The sequence below is a fragment of the Manacus candei genome, unplaced genomic scaffold (genome assembly GCF_025592945.1).
Source record: "Manacus candei isolate 608988 ecotype Guabito, Panama unplaced genomic scaffold, ASM2559294v1 h1tg000029l, whole genome shotgun sequence".
Lineage (NCBI taxonomy): Eukaryota > Metazoa > Chordata > Aves > Passeriformes > Pipridae > Manacus > Manacus candei.
Window position 1 is genome coordinate 1,664,969 of NW_026138077.1, and position 15,510 is coordinate 1,680,478.

The 15,510-nt window shown below is 52.2% G+C and overlaps 1 protein-coding gene across 1 annotated transcript in view; it reads left to right on the forward strand.

Moving 5' to 3' along the window:
• Positions 1-5,463, forward strand: part of TRAF3IP1 (TRAF3 interacting protein 1) — a 28,582-nt gene extending 23,119 nt beyond the window's left edge. The window contains exons 14-15 of the mRNA XM_051791026.1: positions 3,132-3,355; positions 5,054-5,463. Coding sequence (XP_051646986.1) covers positions 3,132-3,355; positions 5,054-5,219 — 390 coding nt within the window. The 3' untranslated portion in view covers positions 5,220-5,463. The remainder of the gene's footprint in view (positions 1-3,131; positions 3,356-5,053) is intronic.
• The last annotated feature ends 10,047 nt before the right edge of the window (positions 5,464-15,510 follow it).

Genomic DNA, 15,510 nt, shown 5'->3' on the forward strand with positions numbered 1-15,510 from the left:
CAAACTAAACATTGGTCTTGGTGCCTCGTGACAAACACGGAGGAAAGGGGGCGTGTTGGGCCTCCAGAAGTGATCCAGCCTTTTCTGTGGGGATAATTTATGGATTGTGTTGGGAAAGGAGGGTTGGGTGAGGTGTAGGGCCTAATGAAACAGCCTGGGCTAATCCAACTCCAGGAGATATCCAGTTCCATGGCTGTGCAGAGGTTGTGCTCGGGCCTTGTGCCACCCACCTTGTCTGTAATAAACCCCCTGCCAGAATTCCTGGGCGTTTCCAAGGCTGTCCCACCTGGATTTTAACCTGTAACTGTAACTGCAGAGCTGGGGACACACAGTAATGGGTTTGTCTCCCTCTTAATTCGTTATAATTAGTGAGAGTTGGCAAAGCCTGAGGGGTTCGTGCTGAGCGTTCCCGAGCTGCAGGACGTGTGCCATCGTGGCTGCTCCAGCCCTGGAAGGGTTCAAGGACAGCTTGGAGCAACCTGGGCTAGTGGAAGGTGTCCCTGAGTGGAACTGGATGGTCTTTGAGGTCCCTTCCAACCCAAACCACTCTGTGATCTTGGCAGTGTTAATTAAATGAAGAAAGAGTGGCTGGTGACCCTAAAAGTCTTTTCCAACCTTAATGATCCTGGGATTCTGTGGCTGACTTTGGATGGGACAATATGTTGCCCTTTTCATGTCAGTTTTGAGGAATTCGACTACACAAAGAACATGCTGAAATTCCTGGGATGCTCGAATTAGTTTGGAATATTTGCTGCTGTACTTTAAGGGTGTTTTCCTGATTGATCCCAAACATTCCATGCTGTTTTATTGCCACTTGAGCTTTTCAGGCAGCTCTGTATTTTGGCGGAGAATATTTCAGATTGTTGGCTGGCTCTGCGTGTTAGAGATCTGTGCTTTTATAGATCTATATCGAGATATATTCTGTACCTGAAGTGCACAATTCTGGTTTGCTTCTTTACTGAGCTGGGGGATTTTTACTTGGAAAAGCCCTCCCAGCCCATGGAGTCCCCCCTGTGCCCAATGCCCACCTTGTCCCCCAGCCCAGAGCACTGAGTGCCACATCCTTGGACACCTCCAGGGGTGGGGACTCCAAATCTCCCTGGGCAGCCCCTTCCAGTACCTGACCACCCTTTCCATGGAGAAATTCCTCCCCATGTCCAACCTGACCCTCCCCTGGCACAGCTGGAGGCTGTTCCCTCTCCTCCTGTCTCTTGTTCCCTGGCCCCAGCCAATCCAGGGCTTAACCCAGCAAAGATCCACCTGTCCAAGCCATGGGCTGCCAGCTTTTCCAGGAGAATGCCGTAGGAAATGTTCCCAAACTTGGCATTTGGAAAATAAAAAGGAAGCATTCCCCGGGTTTTCACAGCCCAACCCTCAGATAATGGACTGGCTGAGTCTTCTCCCTTCTGACATGGTTGGACTTGGAATGAATTCCTTATTTCTTGGCTGAGGCTTTGGATAATGGATAGTGGGGAGGAAAGTGGGGAGCGTTTGGAGCACTTGGGAAAAACAAGACAACGGGACTTTATCCTGGGAAGCTGCTGGATCTGATCCAGCTCTGCTGCTGAGTTGAAGCTGGTTGTCTTTAAACTTCCCAGTTCCATGTGGAAAGTCCAGTGCCATGGATTAAGCTTCCCTGTGAAAGGAGCACAAGGAGTAGGAAACCAGAGTTAGGACAGAGAAGGGCTTTGAAACCCAGTGAGAGCGCAGCGCTTTCATCCCTGCATCCTACGGGATAACGAACACATGGATGGCTCCAGAAAACACGGAATGCCGTGGTTTATGTGCTGTATGTAATGAAACACCTGCTGCTGTGAGGGAGGGAATTCAGGGAGTGTTGTTTTTAGCAGCTCATGGAGCCCCTTCGGAAGCGAAGGTCACGAGTTCAGCACGTTTGTCACTCCAGCCCCGTTCCTAATGAAACAACTGGAACATAAACTCCCACTAAACTCCCAAATCCCACTGTTTTCCTGCACCACGTGTGTGGCAAAGCACGAGCCCAACCTAAGGCAAGCTCAGCCTTTGAATCTTGCCCAAAGTGCTTTTCTAACTCCATCTCTCTCTCCCCCAAAGCCTCTGAGTTCACCAAGGTTTGGCAGGAGCTGCTGCTGCCTCCAAAACCCAGCTGAGCAAACAGCCCCTGGCTCACACAGGAAGCCAGGCCAGGTTGGGAAGAGGATGGATCCTGTGTCCCAGCACCTCTGCCACCTCCCTGCTTCCACAGCAGCCAGGAGTTGTGCCCAGGAATGGGTTCACCCTGCGGTTGTTGGGGGAGAAAAAGGCCTCTCTAGTTTTCTGGCACATCTTCAATGACTTTAAATAGCTGCACTTCCAGCTCTGTGGGGCTGGGTTTGGGAATTTGACCTGTGGGAGTGTTGGAAAGAAAGAAAAACCAGGTTGTTTTTTCTTGGTGGGGACGAAAAAAACCAGTGGGCTTTTCCTCCACGGCGATGGTTTTCCTGAAATAATCTTATTGCAGTGAATTAACAACGTGGCATCGCTTTGCTCTTTTTATGGCATCCCTTTGCTCTTCCTGGCTTTCCCACTGTAGGAAACTTGCAGTAACCTGAGGCTTTAGGAGCTGCCCCACAGAGACTCTGCTGGCTGCACAGGAGGGAAGCAGTAGGAATTCTTTGGGAGTGTGTTGAGGCCACACCTGCAGCCTGCACGGTTTTCCAGCCATTAACAGGAGGACAAGGCAGGGAATCACCACCATGTATTGGAGCTGGGAGGGGCTGTTACTGGGACCAGAATTAGCTGGAAATCCAGGTGTGGACAGTGGAGGGAGAGAAGGGGTTTAGAGAACCAGGAGGAGGCTTTGCCCTTCAGCAGGTGCTGGAGCTCCCAAAACTTGCTGCTGCTTTCAAAGCTTACCCAGAAAGTTGTGGCTGCCCCATCCCTGGGAGTGTTCAAGGCCAGGTTGGACAGGGCTTGGAGCAACCTGGGACAGTGGAAGGTGTCCCTGCCCATGGGATGAGCTTTAAGGTCCCTCCCAACTGAAACCACTCTGTGATTCCATGGTTTTTCTCTTCCATTTCATCCTGTCAGAAACACTTCTCCAGCTCCTTCCCAGTCTCCAAAGCATTCTTTTCCCTAATTTTGATGCTTTCCTTATTGATCCTTTCCCTTAGGAGAAGCCGATTGTTTCGGAAGGATCCAGGAAGAGAGAGAGGGACTTGGTAGCCAAAGAAATCGGGAAGTCTCAGGCCTCCATCCAGACTCTGTGCCAGAACGCCTTAGCCCTTGGCAGGATCGTGGATTACATCCAGGAGGACATGGATGCCATGAAGAATGAGCTGGAGATGTGGAAGCAGGAGAACAGGCAGCACGAGGAAGCCCTGAGGAGAGAGCAGAGGTCAGTGTGCTCAGGGAGGGCTGGGCTTGGCTCAGGAGACATTCCTGCCTCTGGGAGAGCCGGACTCATTTCTCAAAGCCAGCTTGTCCCCAGTCCCTGCCGTGGGTTGGGGCTCTGGAGTGGGCTTTGGAGAGGGGAAGTGCCTCCAGCCCAGTCTGAGGGGGTGTGCAGAGAGCAGAGGGACATGGGGGTGGCATCTCAGGGGCTGCCTTGGCTTCCTTCTCCCAAAGGTGGGAAGGGCAGTTGGAGGAGAGCTGATAAAAAAAGGAGCTTTGGGGTCAGGACTGGGAGAGCATTCCTAAATCCCAGCCTGCTCTTCGCCATGGATTCACATGTTCTGCCATGGATTCACATGTTCAGCCATGAATTCCCATATTCTCCCATGAGTTCCCATGTTCAGCCATGGATTCACATGTTCTTCCATGAATTCCCATGTTCAGCCATAGATTCACATGTTCTTCCATGAATTCCCATGTTCAGCCATGGATTCACATGTTCTTCCATGAATTCCCATGTTCAACCATGGATTCCCATGTTCAGCCATGGATTCTCATGTCCTTCCATGGTCTGAGTGGCATTGGAACAGATTCCTTGGCCTTGCTTGTCCCACCTCTGTGCCTTTACACTCCTTGAAAGCACACCATCCCTTCCAGTTGTGTGTCCTCTGATCCCAAATCTGAAGTAGAAATCCATATTCTTGGAGTCACAGCCAGCCCAGGGAGATTTGCTGCTTCCTGAATCCATGTGCTTCATCCATGTGGAAGCAAGATGGGTGGATTCTCAGCTGGCTCCTCTCCTGGTAGGTGAGAACACAACGAGGTTTCCTGTGAGACCCTAATCAGCTCAGCACAGGAAATGTCCATGGAAGTTGTAGGGATGCTTTTGGTGGTTCCCATGGTGGGAAGGAGGGGAAAGGGGAATGGGTTGGAGCTGTGGATCTCAGCTGATGAGCCCTGGGGTGCCTGGGGAATTCAGGGTGACAGCAGGCTCCTCCAGGCTGCCATTCCCTGGCTGGGCAGCATTCCTGAGGATTGGCAGAATTATGGAAGGGGGCCTCATGGACTTCAGATGCAACTTGTGGTTTATTGGAGTAGGATTCATTAAATTTATTAAATTTCCTCTTGGGGTAGGATTGTCTGTCCCTGGTGAGGCTCAGTTTCTATATCATGGAATCCCTGGATGGTTTGGGTTGGAAGGGACCTTAATCATCCCATTCCACCCCTGCCATGGGCAGGGACACCTTCCACCATCCCAGGTTGCTCCAGGCCCCATCCTGGCCTTGGACACTTCTAGGGATGGGGCAGCCACAGCTTCTCTGGTCCTTCTTTTGGAGTTTTAGCAGCTAAACCAGATGAGCCAAGAAGTGAGTTTTGCTGTTGCCTCATGGGGGTCTCTCCTGTACAATATTCTCCCCTATCCCTGTCGTTGTGCTGCTTCTTCCAAACTGTCTCTCAGGAAAGTTGGGAACAACTTAAAGGCCAGGCTGGACAAGGCTTGGAGCTCTAGGGAGAGGCGTCCCTGCCCGTGGCAGGGGTGGGACAAGATGATTAAGGTCTCTCCCAACCCAAACCATTCTGGGATTTGATGATTCCATGAAATACTTTGCAGCCTTTCAGGTATTGCAGTGTCCTTTTTCTGAGGATTAAATAAGCTGAGGCAGCTCAGAGTTCCCACCAACGTCCTGCTGTTGTCTTTCAGTGTCACAGACAGTGCTCTGGAACCATTAAAAGCTGAGCTGGCTGAGCTGGACCAGTTGATTAAAGACCAGCAGGACAAGATTCGTGCTGTCAAAGCCAATATTTTAAGGAATGATGAAAAAATCCAGAGGATGGTTCTCAGCATAAACCAGGCTTCAAGGAAGTGAAGAAGAGGGAAAAGAGAAGACTAAAAAAAAAAAGCCTTGGGACTCACTGACATTCCTACCAAAAAAACCCACCAAATCCCAATTAGCAGATATGCCTTGTTCAGATTTAAAATGTTTAGGGACTGGAACCCTAAAATTGTGTTAAAAATGTTATTACATTGATTTTTAGATGTTATTCTGCAGGTTAAAATGATATTCACTTGAATGTTCAAGTTGCAGTTATTAAAATAACTTGTTTGTTTAAGTGTGAGCTGCTGTTTCTCATTCCCAGGTTTTCAGAGCCCTTTTCTCCTCTGTGGCCACTTCTCCCCACATCTCCTTCTCCTCATCAACACGAGGTACAGGATAAATGGGGATTAAATGATTCTTTTCCCCCCTCCTGCCAGTCAGAAGGTTCCTGAATCCTGCTCAGAGCTATCAGGAATCTGATTAGGACCAAGTGAAAATGCAGTTGGAGCATCCCCATGTGAGGGAGCTGAAGTGTTTTATCTGCACAGGTGTTAATTCCATTTTTATTGCATATGTTCATTTAGAAAGGATTAATTTAAGTACCTGTTTCCTCCCCAGTGTGTGTCCTGGTGACTTTTTCTGCGGGAATAACTCCAGGGATTTCTTTCTGAGCGAGCTGCAGGTGTCAGAACTGTTTTCCTCCTGACCTCTGGGTGTTCTGCCCAGGAGAGTCCAGCTTTAGGCACTCCTAAACCTGCAAAGAGTATTAGTGTGGACACAACTGGGTGCAGAGCTTTAGTCCCCTGCAAGGGTGTTCCCAAGGTTTTTAGTTGCTTGGATCATGGATGAAGTGCCAGTGGCCTTATTTTTCCTTAGTGATTGATGTTTCTATGGGGGTTTTTGGTTTGTTTTGTTGTTTGTTTTTTTTGCTTCTTGGTTTTTTTCCTGCTGTCTGGACCTGCAGACCCACCCAGTGGATCATCCCCACCACGGGAGTATTTCACAGGTCAGATGCAGACATTTGGGAGGGTGGGAGGCTGGGGCTTTGGGACAGGAATTAGGGGAGCTGGGGAGGAAGAGGAGAAATGGTCTGTCCTCTTCTTACCAGCCCGTGACACTTGGGGGTGTTTGCAGAACACTTTGTGTTTGCCACTCCAGTTTTCTGATTTCTGGAACTGCATCCCGAAAGGAAAAGGGGGGCAGGATGTCCCCCAGGACCCCCAGAACCGATGGTGGAAACTTTTGGGGTCCCTTTTCCCTTTAAATACCTGGACCAAAAATTCCTGGATTGCTCAGACTCCTGCTTAGGTGGTGTTTGTCCCCACGAGCCCCTTAGAGCTTCCCAGTGCTAAAAGCCACCCTTTAGGGGCACAGAGAGATTTGTCCCGTCCCCCTTTGGTTTTGTCCCCCTTTGTCACCCCTTGGCTCCCCTCCCACAGCCCTTCTGCATCCACAGAATCCAGCTGGAGCAGCAGCAGGGTGTTCTGGGTGTTCTCCAGAGATCTCAGCTCTGCCCTGGGATAACAGGATTGAAATCCTGACTTTTCCTTTCCCTCAGCTATTCCATAAGTTCACCTCCCCAGCCCCTCCTCCTCCTCCTGTCTCTGCTCATGTGCCTGGGGGTTCTTGGCCTGGTGACATGAGCCACGTGTCCACCTGGTCCTTCTCAGGGTGGAAAGCTTGGGATTGCAGGCACTGATTTGGCTCCTGGGAGACCTTAGGAATGACTTCCTGCATCTTTATCCACCCATTTGCTCCTGCTTTCTGGACCAAATGCCACTTGAAACAAGAATCGTTCAGTACTGAGGCTTAATAACTTATTTAACATCCCCCAGCCTCAGCTCTTAGGGTTGCTTTTGTTTTCCAGACCTGGATCAAAGCCTTGGAGCTGAGGAGTGGGTTCATTTTAAAGGCAGGTTGAGGATGCAGCACTGAAACAGCCAACAACAGCCTCGGGAAGGGGAAAGGAGCCTCAGGGAACAGGGATTGGGAATAGCTGGGCACGCTCCTGCCTTGGGTTGTGTTCCAGCGTGGGGGTGGTTCCTTAGCCGAGGAAAATCCTCTGGAGTGGTGGTTTGGGATTGAAACCCCTTCACGTTGTCAGGCCCCCCCGGTGCTGAGGGGGCCTGGCAGCTGTGGGGGAGCAGGGTTTGTGTTTCCCCATGGGCCTGACATTCCTCTCCCTGCAGCGTGGGAGGTGGGGAGTATTTCCCAGCTGGTGGCAGGATCCCCAAAACACAGTGGCTGGGCCATGACAGGACCTCCCCATGTCTGGAGGACTCAGATATCTGGGAATGCTCTGGGAATCCACCATTTCCCTCTCAAAAATACCCATTTCCCCCCAAAAAGTCCCCATATTCCTCCCAAAAAAACCCCTCCCCTCTCCACAGAAATCTCCATTTCCTTCCCACTAAAAGCCCATTTTTTTTCCCCCCAAAAAAACCCCATTTTATTCCTAAAAAAACCACTTCCCAGACTGTGGCTGCTGACCTGGGAAGGGGGTTCCACCACTGTCTACTCTCATTACCCTCACCAGCACCACTACTTTTGCCTTGGAATCAGGGATTTCCCGTCAGGTGTTTGCATCCCGGGACATCCCACTTCCAACCCAGCCGTGATGAAATCCCATCTGGATTTCTCTGCTCCCTTGAGCTGGTGCCTGCTCCTGCTGGAGCTCCCTCTGCTCTGGCTCAGCTACCCTGGGTCACTCCACCTGTTTTGCTTTAAGTATTAAATATTCCAGGGATTTTTGTTTTTTTTTTTTCCCCCCAAAGCACCTTGGATCCACCCACTGAGGAAGGAACCAGCACAGCCTGATGTTGCAGAAGAGGAGGGCTGTGGAAAGGGTGTTCCAAGAGCTTTTGGGAATGTGGAGAGTCCAAGGGGAGAGGTTGGCACTGGGACCTTACACGTCTTACATGGCTGGACCATCTCAGATCAATTTGTGCTCTTCCCTCTTCCCAAATTCCAAATGCACGTGTGGAGGTGAGTCAGTCTAGTCCAAGGGATGGATCGGGATCTGCCAGCCATGGAAGGACCTCCAGCTCTTGGAGAACTCCACAATGTGCTGGATAACTCCCTGCAACACCAAGGCACATCTCCCCCAAAGTGCTTCCTGCCCTGTTCCCTGAAAAGACACAGAGAAACAACATTTCCCTTTTCCAGGGAGAAATTTCATCAGAAGGAATTAAAAAGGTCTAGTTTATGGTTTAATTTAACGTGATGAAAGAGGGATTAGCTCCCACCCCCTCCTACCCAAATCCCACTGGCAGCCTGGCCTGGAATTGTATCTGAGAGCCACAGGAGGGAAACTCTTCCCAAGGAGAAGAGGGAGAGAAATTCCCCCCCGGATTGAGGAGCTGTGAAGCAGAGCTGGCCCGGGGTGGCCTTGGTTGGTGTCCCTGGGGTGCCACAGATGGGGCTTTGCTGTGTGCCTGGGAATGGGCTGGGATCTGCCAGCTTGGGCTGCTTTGGCATCTCAGGGGTGTTCAGGGCTCACGGAGCTCTGGGTCCTGCAGAGGTGGCAGGAAAAGTGCCAGGTGAGCTTTTCTCTCCCAAGTCTTTCCCCGGTTTTGGCATTTTTTTGGCCTGCTGAGGAGCACAGGCAGGAAGGACTGGAGAGGGTCTGCCCACAGGGACATTGGGGTCACAGGGTTGCCTGGATCCTGCCACGGTCCAGCTGGTTGAGTGGAACCCTCTGCTTGGTGCTCCCTGCTCCTGCCCTTCTCACCATGGAGCATGGGACAGGAGATTCCACCTCTGGAAAGGCATCCAGCCCTGGAGGACAGGGACTGTGCCTTCTGGATTGTTTTATAGGATCCCAGAAGGGTTTGGGTTGGAAGGACCTTAAAGCTCATCTCATTCCATGGGCAGGGACACCTTCCACTAGCCCAGGTTGCTCCAACCTCGCCCGGAACACTTCCAGGGATGGGGCAGCCACAGCTTCTCTAGGAATTCCATCCCAGCCCCTCCCCACCCTCCCAGGGATGGGGATTCCTTCCCAATATCCTTCTCATTTCAGTCTCACTCTGCCCTGCACAGGATCAGGTGGGGGAGGAAAGGAGAAACAACTTAAATCCCTGAAATAACAGATACGACCCAAATCCAGAGACAGAAGGAATTTCGGTTCCCTGGGAAGGACAGCAGATACACCTGGCATGGTCAGGGAAAATACTGGACCTGTGCCCTCTCTGTCTCCCTCTGAACCACACTGAGAGAGCTCTGGGGGGAAAGGAACAGCCCTTGCTTTCCATCCACAGAATCCCCAGAAGGCCCGAGGAGCCCATTCCAGGTGAGTGGGATATAAACTGAAAGGACTTATATGGATTTCATGGAAAAGGTGCATTTTAACAGAGCTCTTTTTGTTTCAGAGGACTGACTCGGTGTAGAAGGAAATGTATGGGAAGTGGGACAGGCTTGGAGCATCTCCCAATTCCTGGGCTGGCAGCCTGGCCACAGGGATCACTCTCTGGCTCCCAGCTTTCCCTTGGATCGGGTTGGAGGCAGGAGCTGCTTCACTTCTTCTGTGCTTTCAGGTTCCTCTGCTTTTTGGAACACTTTTTGGAGCCCAAGTGTGGGCTGTGCTTGGTTGGAGCTGGGGATCCACATCTGGGAAGGAGAAGCTGTTTGGATAAGAAGGAGCAGGAGGTTCCAAACTGGTCTGGCTTTAACCTGGAGAGGAAGAAAGGAAGTTTTCCAATCCAACTCAAATAATCTGGGCAGAATTTCCAATGCACGTTCCAAAGCTGGAAATGGAGGGGACCTGAGGTACGTCCTGGGTCAGCAGCAGTGCCTGGTGTGTAGGAAGGGACAGGAACAACAAGTGGCACTGATGGATTGGGAAGGAGCAGCTGGAACACAGTGAGCTGGGCTTTCATAATCCTGGAGGGATTGGGGTTGGAAGGGACCTTGAAGCTCATCCCGTGATGCTGTGGGCAGGGACAACTTCCACTGCCCCCCCTCAACCACATAGGGAAGAAAAAGATAAGGAAAAGCTCATGGATTGGGATAAGGACAGGGAGAGATCACTCCCCAGTGACTATCCCAGGCGGGACAGACTCCACTGGGGAAATCAAATCTATGCCCAATCCAGTCAGAGCAGGGCAATGGGAAATAACCCTGAATCCCAAAACATCTTCCCCCACCCCTCCCTTCTTCCCAGGCTCAACCACATTCCTGGTTTTCTCTCCCTTCTCCCCTGCAGGGGGACAGGGAATGGGGCTGCAGTGAGCTCAGCACACGGGGGCTGTGCTGCTCCTTCCTCCTCGGGGCAGGAATCCTCACACTCCTGCCTGGGGGGTCCCACTTCCACGGGGTCAATCCTTCAGGAGCTGCTCCAGGGTGGAACTCCCAGGGGGTCAGTCCTTCAGAACCGCCCCAATTGGATGACACTTCCTTGGGGTCAGTCCTTCAGGAACTGCTCCAGTGTGGATCCATCCCATGGGGGCCACAAGTCCTTCCAGCAAATCTGCTCCAGCGTGGGCTCCTCTCTGCACAGACCCATGGATCCTGCCAGGCCCCTGCTCCAGCACAGGCTTCCCAAGGGCTCACAGCCTCCTCTGGGCATCCCCCTGCTCTGCTGTGGGGTTTCCCTGGCCGATCGTTGCCCTTGGAGGAGGGACTGCGAGGGGAGCTGGTGTTAGTTGGGCTGGCCATGGGTGCACAGCCTTCCTGGGATGTGCAGGAAGGTTGGTTTGTTCCACTCACACCACGAGTTTTATTCTTGCTCCTTGTTGCTCCTGGCAGGGCAGGAGCTGGATCCGAACACAAATATCCTGACAGGAGAGCAAAGGGATCTCTGTTTTGGAGGATGCTCCAGGAGACCTTCATTTAAAGGGATCACAAAATCCCAGACTGGTTTGGGTTGTGAGGGACCTTAAGGCTCATCCAGTTCCACCCTCTGCCATGGGCAGGGTCACCTGCCACTAGCCCAGGTTGCTCCAAGCCCCATCCAAACTGGACATCCATGATCCTGAACATCCTGGATGCAGGGAAACCACTGAGCCAGCGGAGATTTTCCAATAGTGGCAGGTTTTCAGTGGGAAAGCTGTGTCCCTGCCCATGGGAGGAGTGGGACAAGGCAGAGGAGAGCAGGAGATGCCCCTGGGTGGGATCCTGGTGCTGGAGAGCAGCCCTGGAGCCAGGAGGGATTCCCAGGCCACCCGAGGTGGCTGCTCAGGTAACCTGGGAGCAGGGAAAGAGCCTCAACATTTCACTCTTGTGCTCGGAAGTGTCAGGAAAGGGCTAGGTTTATGTTTAGCTCCCTCAGGCTGGAAATGGGAGCTCCCATTAATGAGATCCTTGTCTTTGGGAGCCAAAATGAAGGGTGGGAGCCCCGGGTCTCTCACAGCTAAAGACTGTTCTATTGTGCTGGGGTTTATTCCTGCTGCTGGAGCCACCAGGAGCTGTGTGGGAAAGGTGTTATCCCATTAAAATGGCACTTTCTCAGGTATCACGGGCTGGGTTTGCATGTTTTGTGGGCTCTCCCTGAGCAGCAGGACCACCCCAAGGCATCCAGCTGCTCCCAGTGCCATGCCTGGGCTTTGTGGGAAGCTTCTGTGGGATGCAGGAGGGCGGGTGGCTCCCTAAGGGGTGAAAGTGTGCTTGGAGCCCCTCCAGGAGGGATAAAGTCCTTCCCAGAGTCCTGGAGATGGCCCAGGGCAGGAACTGTGGGGCAGGAGGGTTTGTTGCACAGCAGTTTGGGGAGTGTTGGGATATTCAGGGCAGATTTCGGTGCCCAGTTAAAGCTGAAATTTGCCAAGGAGGGAGTAGGTTTTGTGGGAAGCGTCTGATGCCCTCTGGGGTTCAATTCCAGAAAACTTGTCCTTGTTCTGTGCAAGTGCAAAGTGCCCTTTCTCGTGTCCAATGTTGGAGTGTGGACCTGCCGCACCTTCACTGTCCCACTGCAGACCCCACAGAGCTTCCCATCCTCCCAGTGCTCCCAGCAGGGATTAATCCACGTGGACACGTGTGATTCCAACTCCTCTGGCTGGAGGAATTTGCCTTAGGGCTCTTAAGACTGCTTTTTCCTGGCTGGAACAGGATTCCGAGTGTTGGGAGTGGTGCCACCTTTGTCTGGCCAAGAAAACCAACATCCTGATCTTCCCACCAAGAGCTGGAGCTTCCCTTTGGCTTCCTTAGGGGTGGAGGGAGGATGGTCTGACAGCTCCTGGGACACTTGGCTGTGCCCCAGCCTCAGCTCCTGATCCAGGAACTGATCCTGATCCTTACGGTGCTTCTGATCCAATGGTGATCCCAGGGATCTTTCTCCCTGTCTTCTGGCAGCTGCAAACTGGACATGGAATCACAGAGTGGTTTGGGTTGGAAGGGATCATATAACTCATCCAGTCCCACCCCCTGCCACGGGCAGGGACACCTTCCACTAGCCCAGGTTGCTCCAGCTGGCCTCGGACACTTCCTGGGATGGGTTTCTAAACCAGAGCTTGAAGTGAATTCCCACCAGGAATTAATGCCTGGGGGTGATCACTGGGACAACTCTCCAGGGCAGGAGGAGCCAAATGGTGTTGGGGGGCAGCTAAACTCCAAGTTTGGGGTCAGGACCCTGTTTGCCCTGTCCAGGCCTGGGGGTGGCCTGGGGGCTCCAGCGACAGGGTCAAATCAGACAAATGATCAGTCTGTTAAACCTGGGAGAACAGGAACGGCTCAGGGAAGCTGGGACAACATTCCTGGAGCAACACAAGGCTTTTTAAGCAATTTTCTGATGACTTTGACTGCTTGATCTTCCAGCCTGAGTATGGCCCTGGGGTTATTTCTTTCCATTTCATTTCCCAGGGTGTCCTGAAGAGCAGGGAGGGAAAATCCAAGCAAAACCTGGTTTGGAAGGTGTTCCAGCTCCTCCCCCAGACCCCACCACCCTTTGAACCTGCTGAGGCCACTGGAAAGGCTCCTCCTGACCTCAGGGGGCTTTGAAGCCACCCATAATTAGGGATGGACTTGCAAGCATGAGCAGAAGTCCATTTGTCTGGCTCCAGGAGAGGCTGGGTCACAGCTCTGGGGGTGGAGGAACCATCTTCCCCATCCCTGCTGGAGGCACCACGAGCCCTGTGCCAGCCCCAACCTGGCAGAAGACAAGGAGAGGCACCTCCTTTTCCAGTCTTTGGGCTGGATCAGGGCTTCCAGCCCACAGCTGGGCTCCAATCCTCTTCCTAAAGCGCTCCTGGGCATCGCTGCTTTCTCCTTAGACCTCCAAGACAAGTGTGGTTAGAAGTTTGTGTTTCCAAGGGGGACAGTTTCTTCCCTCGGGCCAAGCGCAGAAATGTAGACTAGATTTGGATCAAACTTTCTTTTTCTTTTGGGATTTTCTTGAAAGAAAAAACAAAACAAACAAACCCAAAAGCTAGTGCCTCAAGCAAGAGCTGAAGCCTGGAAAATTTCCTCCCCAAAGGAGGACGCTGTGTGGAATTCTGAGCGTGTGAAAACAGGTGGTTGCACTGAAATGGTTTTACAGGTTGAAGAGCAGAGGGTGCTACCAAAAACCCTGTCCTAAATCCTGGAGGGAACTCTTCCTGAAAGGCAGAGGCAGGAGAAGAGGCCACCAGTGAGTAACCTGAGCCACTCCCAAAGCCACAGGCGGCTGCAGAATCGCTGGAGGAGCCAAGGAAAACGAGGAGAGATTTTCAGAGAGGTCAGGGAGGGAGCCAAGTCCAGGCACGAGCTTTAAACTCAGGCTTAAAAACTCCACCCCTGTGACTGGGATCTGGCTAGGACAAATTGGACTCGCAGCACCTGATCCAAGACCTGCTGGAGTCAGTGGGAAACTCCTCCAAGTGTTGGATCAGAGCCTGGAAAGTGCAGCCAGGAGGAAAAATGTCTCAGGATGGTGCTGCAGGAGGTGGGATGGTGGAGGAAGGGAAGGATTTGTGACAAGACAAGGGGGAACGGCTTCCAACTCAGAGAGATTACATTTAGATGGGAAGGATATTGGGAAGGAATCCCTCTGTGGGAGGGTGGGGAGGGTCTGGGATGGAATTCCCAGAGAAGCTGTGGCTGCCCCACCCCTGGAAGTGTCCAAGGCCGGGTTGGAGCAACCTGGGATGGTGGGAGGTGTCCCTGCCCATGGCAGGGGGTGGGATGGGATGGGCTTTAAGGTCCTTCCAACCCAAACCAATCTGGGATTCTGGGATCTATGAGGGGAAGTCCATTTGGGGGGGGATGAGATGCTGCTCCTGGTCCCCCTCTCACTGAGGTTCTCCCAGTGTGGTGCTCCAGCTCCACTCCTCATTCCCAGCTCCATCATTAATGTGTTATCAATTATTAATTATTAATGAAATATTGGGATATTATTCCCAGTATTTCTTCTCACATTAAGTCCTTTAATTATCCTACAGAGGAAGTTGGTTAAAGCTCAAGTCTGAAGTATCCAACTGGAAAGTGCTTAGGAATTGCCAGCCTTGGGTTAGGAATTGCCAGCCTTGGGTTAGGAATTGCCAGCCTTGGTTTAGGGACTGCCAGCCTGGGTTTAGGCACTGGAGACAAACTTCCTTGTAGGATCACTTACAACTGTCCTTCTTGGAGAGAAACTTTGGACAAGGCTCTGGAGGGACAGGACAAGAGGGAATGGCTCTGAACTGGAAGAGACTAGGTTTAGATGGGATATTGGGAAGGAATAATTGGGAACTTAAATCATTCCATGATTCCACAAATCCAGGTTGTGTTCCCATTCCTACAACTGGTCACTCCTCTGGAACCCAGGTTGGGAAGGACAACCCAGTCACATTTGGGACTGGAAACCCCTCCCTGGACACTCTGGACTGTCCAATTCCTTGTTGTTATCCATAGGAAAAGCTGCTTTTGCCTTTCTTCAGCTGCCTTGGAAGCTAAGCCCGTCTCCTCAGGTGAGGAAAGGTGCTCTCCTGGTGCAGCTCCGCGCTCCCTGGGGATCAGGATGAAGTTGAAAGGTGAAAAAAGAGGTGAGAGCTCCAAAAATGAGGAATTTCAGGGGGACAGAGTGATCATGGCTGGAGTTTCCAGCGTTGTCGCTTCCTGAGGAAAAGGAAGAAACCCTGAGGCCCCTCCTGAAGGATCCACTGGGAACTCTCACTTTGATGGCTGTGAAATCCATGAATTTCCCTTCTCCTAGCTGGGAAACTCCTGCCAAGCTCCTGTGGGGCTGCCCTCGGTTAAAGGGATGAAGGGAAAAACAACTCCCACCACCACCAAGGGCACGGAAATCCCCGCCTGGAGCGACCCTTTTTGGGGGTGTCCGGGATCCCTCCCCAAGGAAAACCCAGCTGAGAGGGAGGAGGCCAAGTCCTGCCGAGCCATGGCTCCCAACTGCAGGAGGAATTCCCTTCCCAAGGGAGCCAGCCGGATTTGGGGGGCT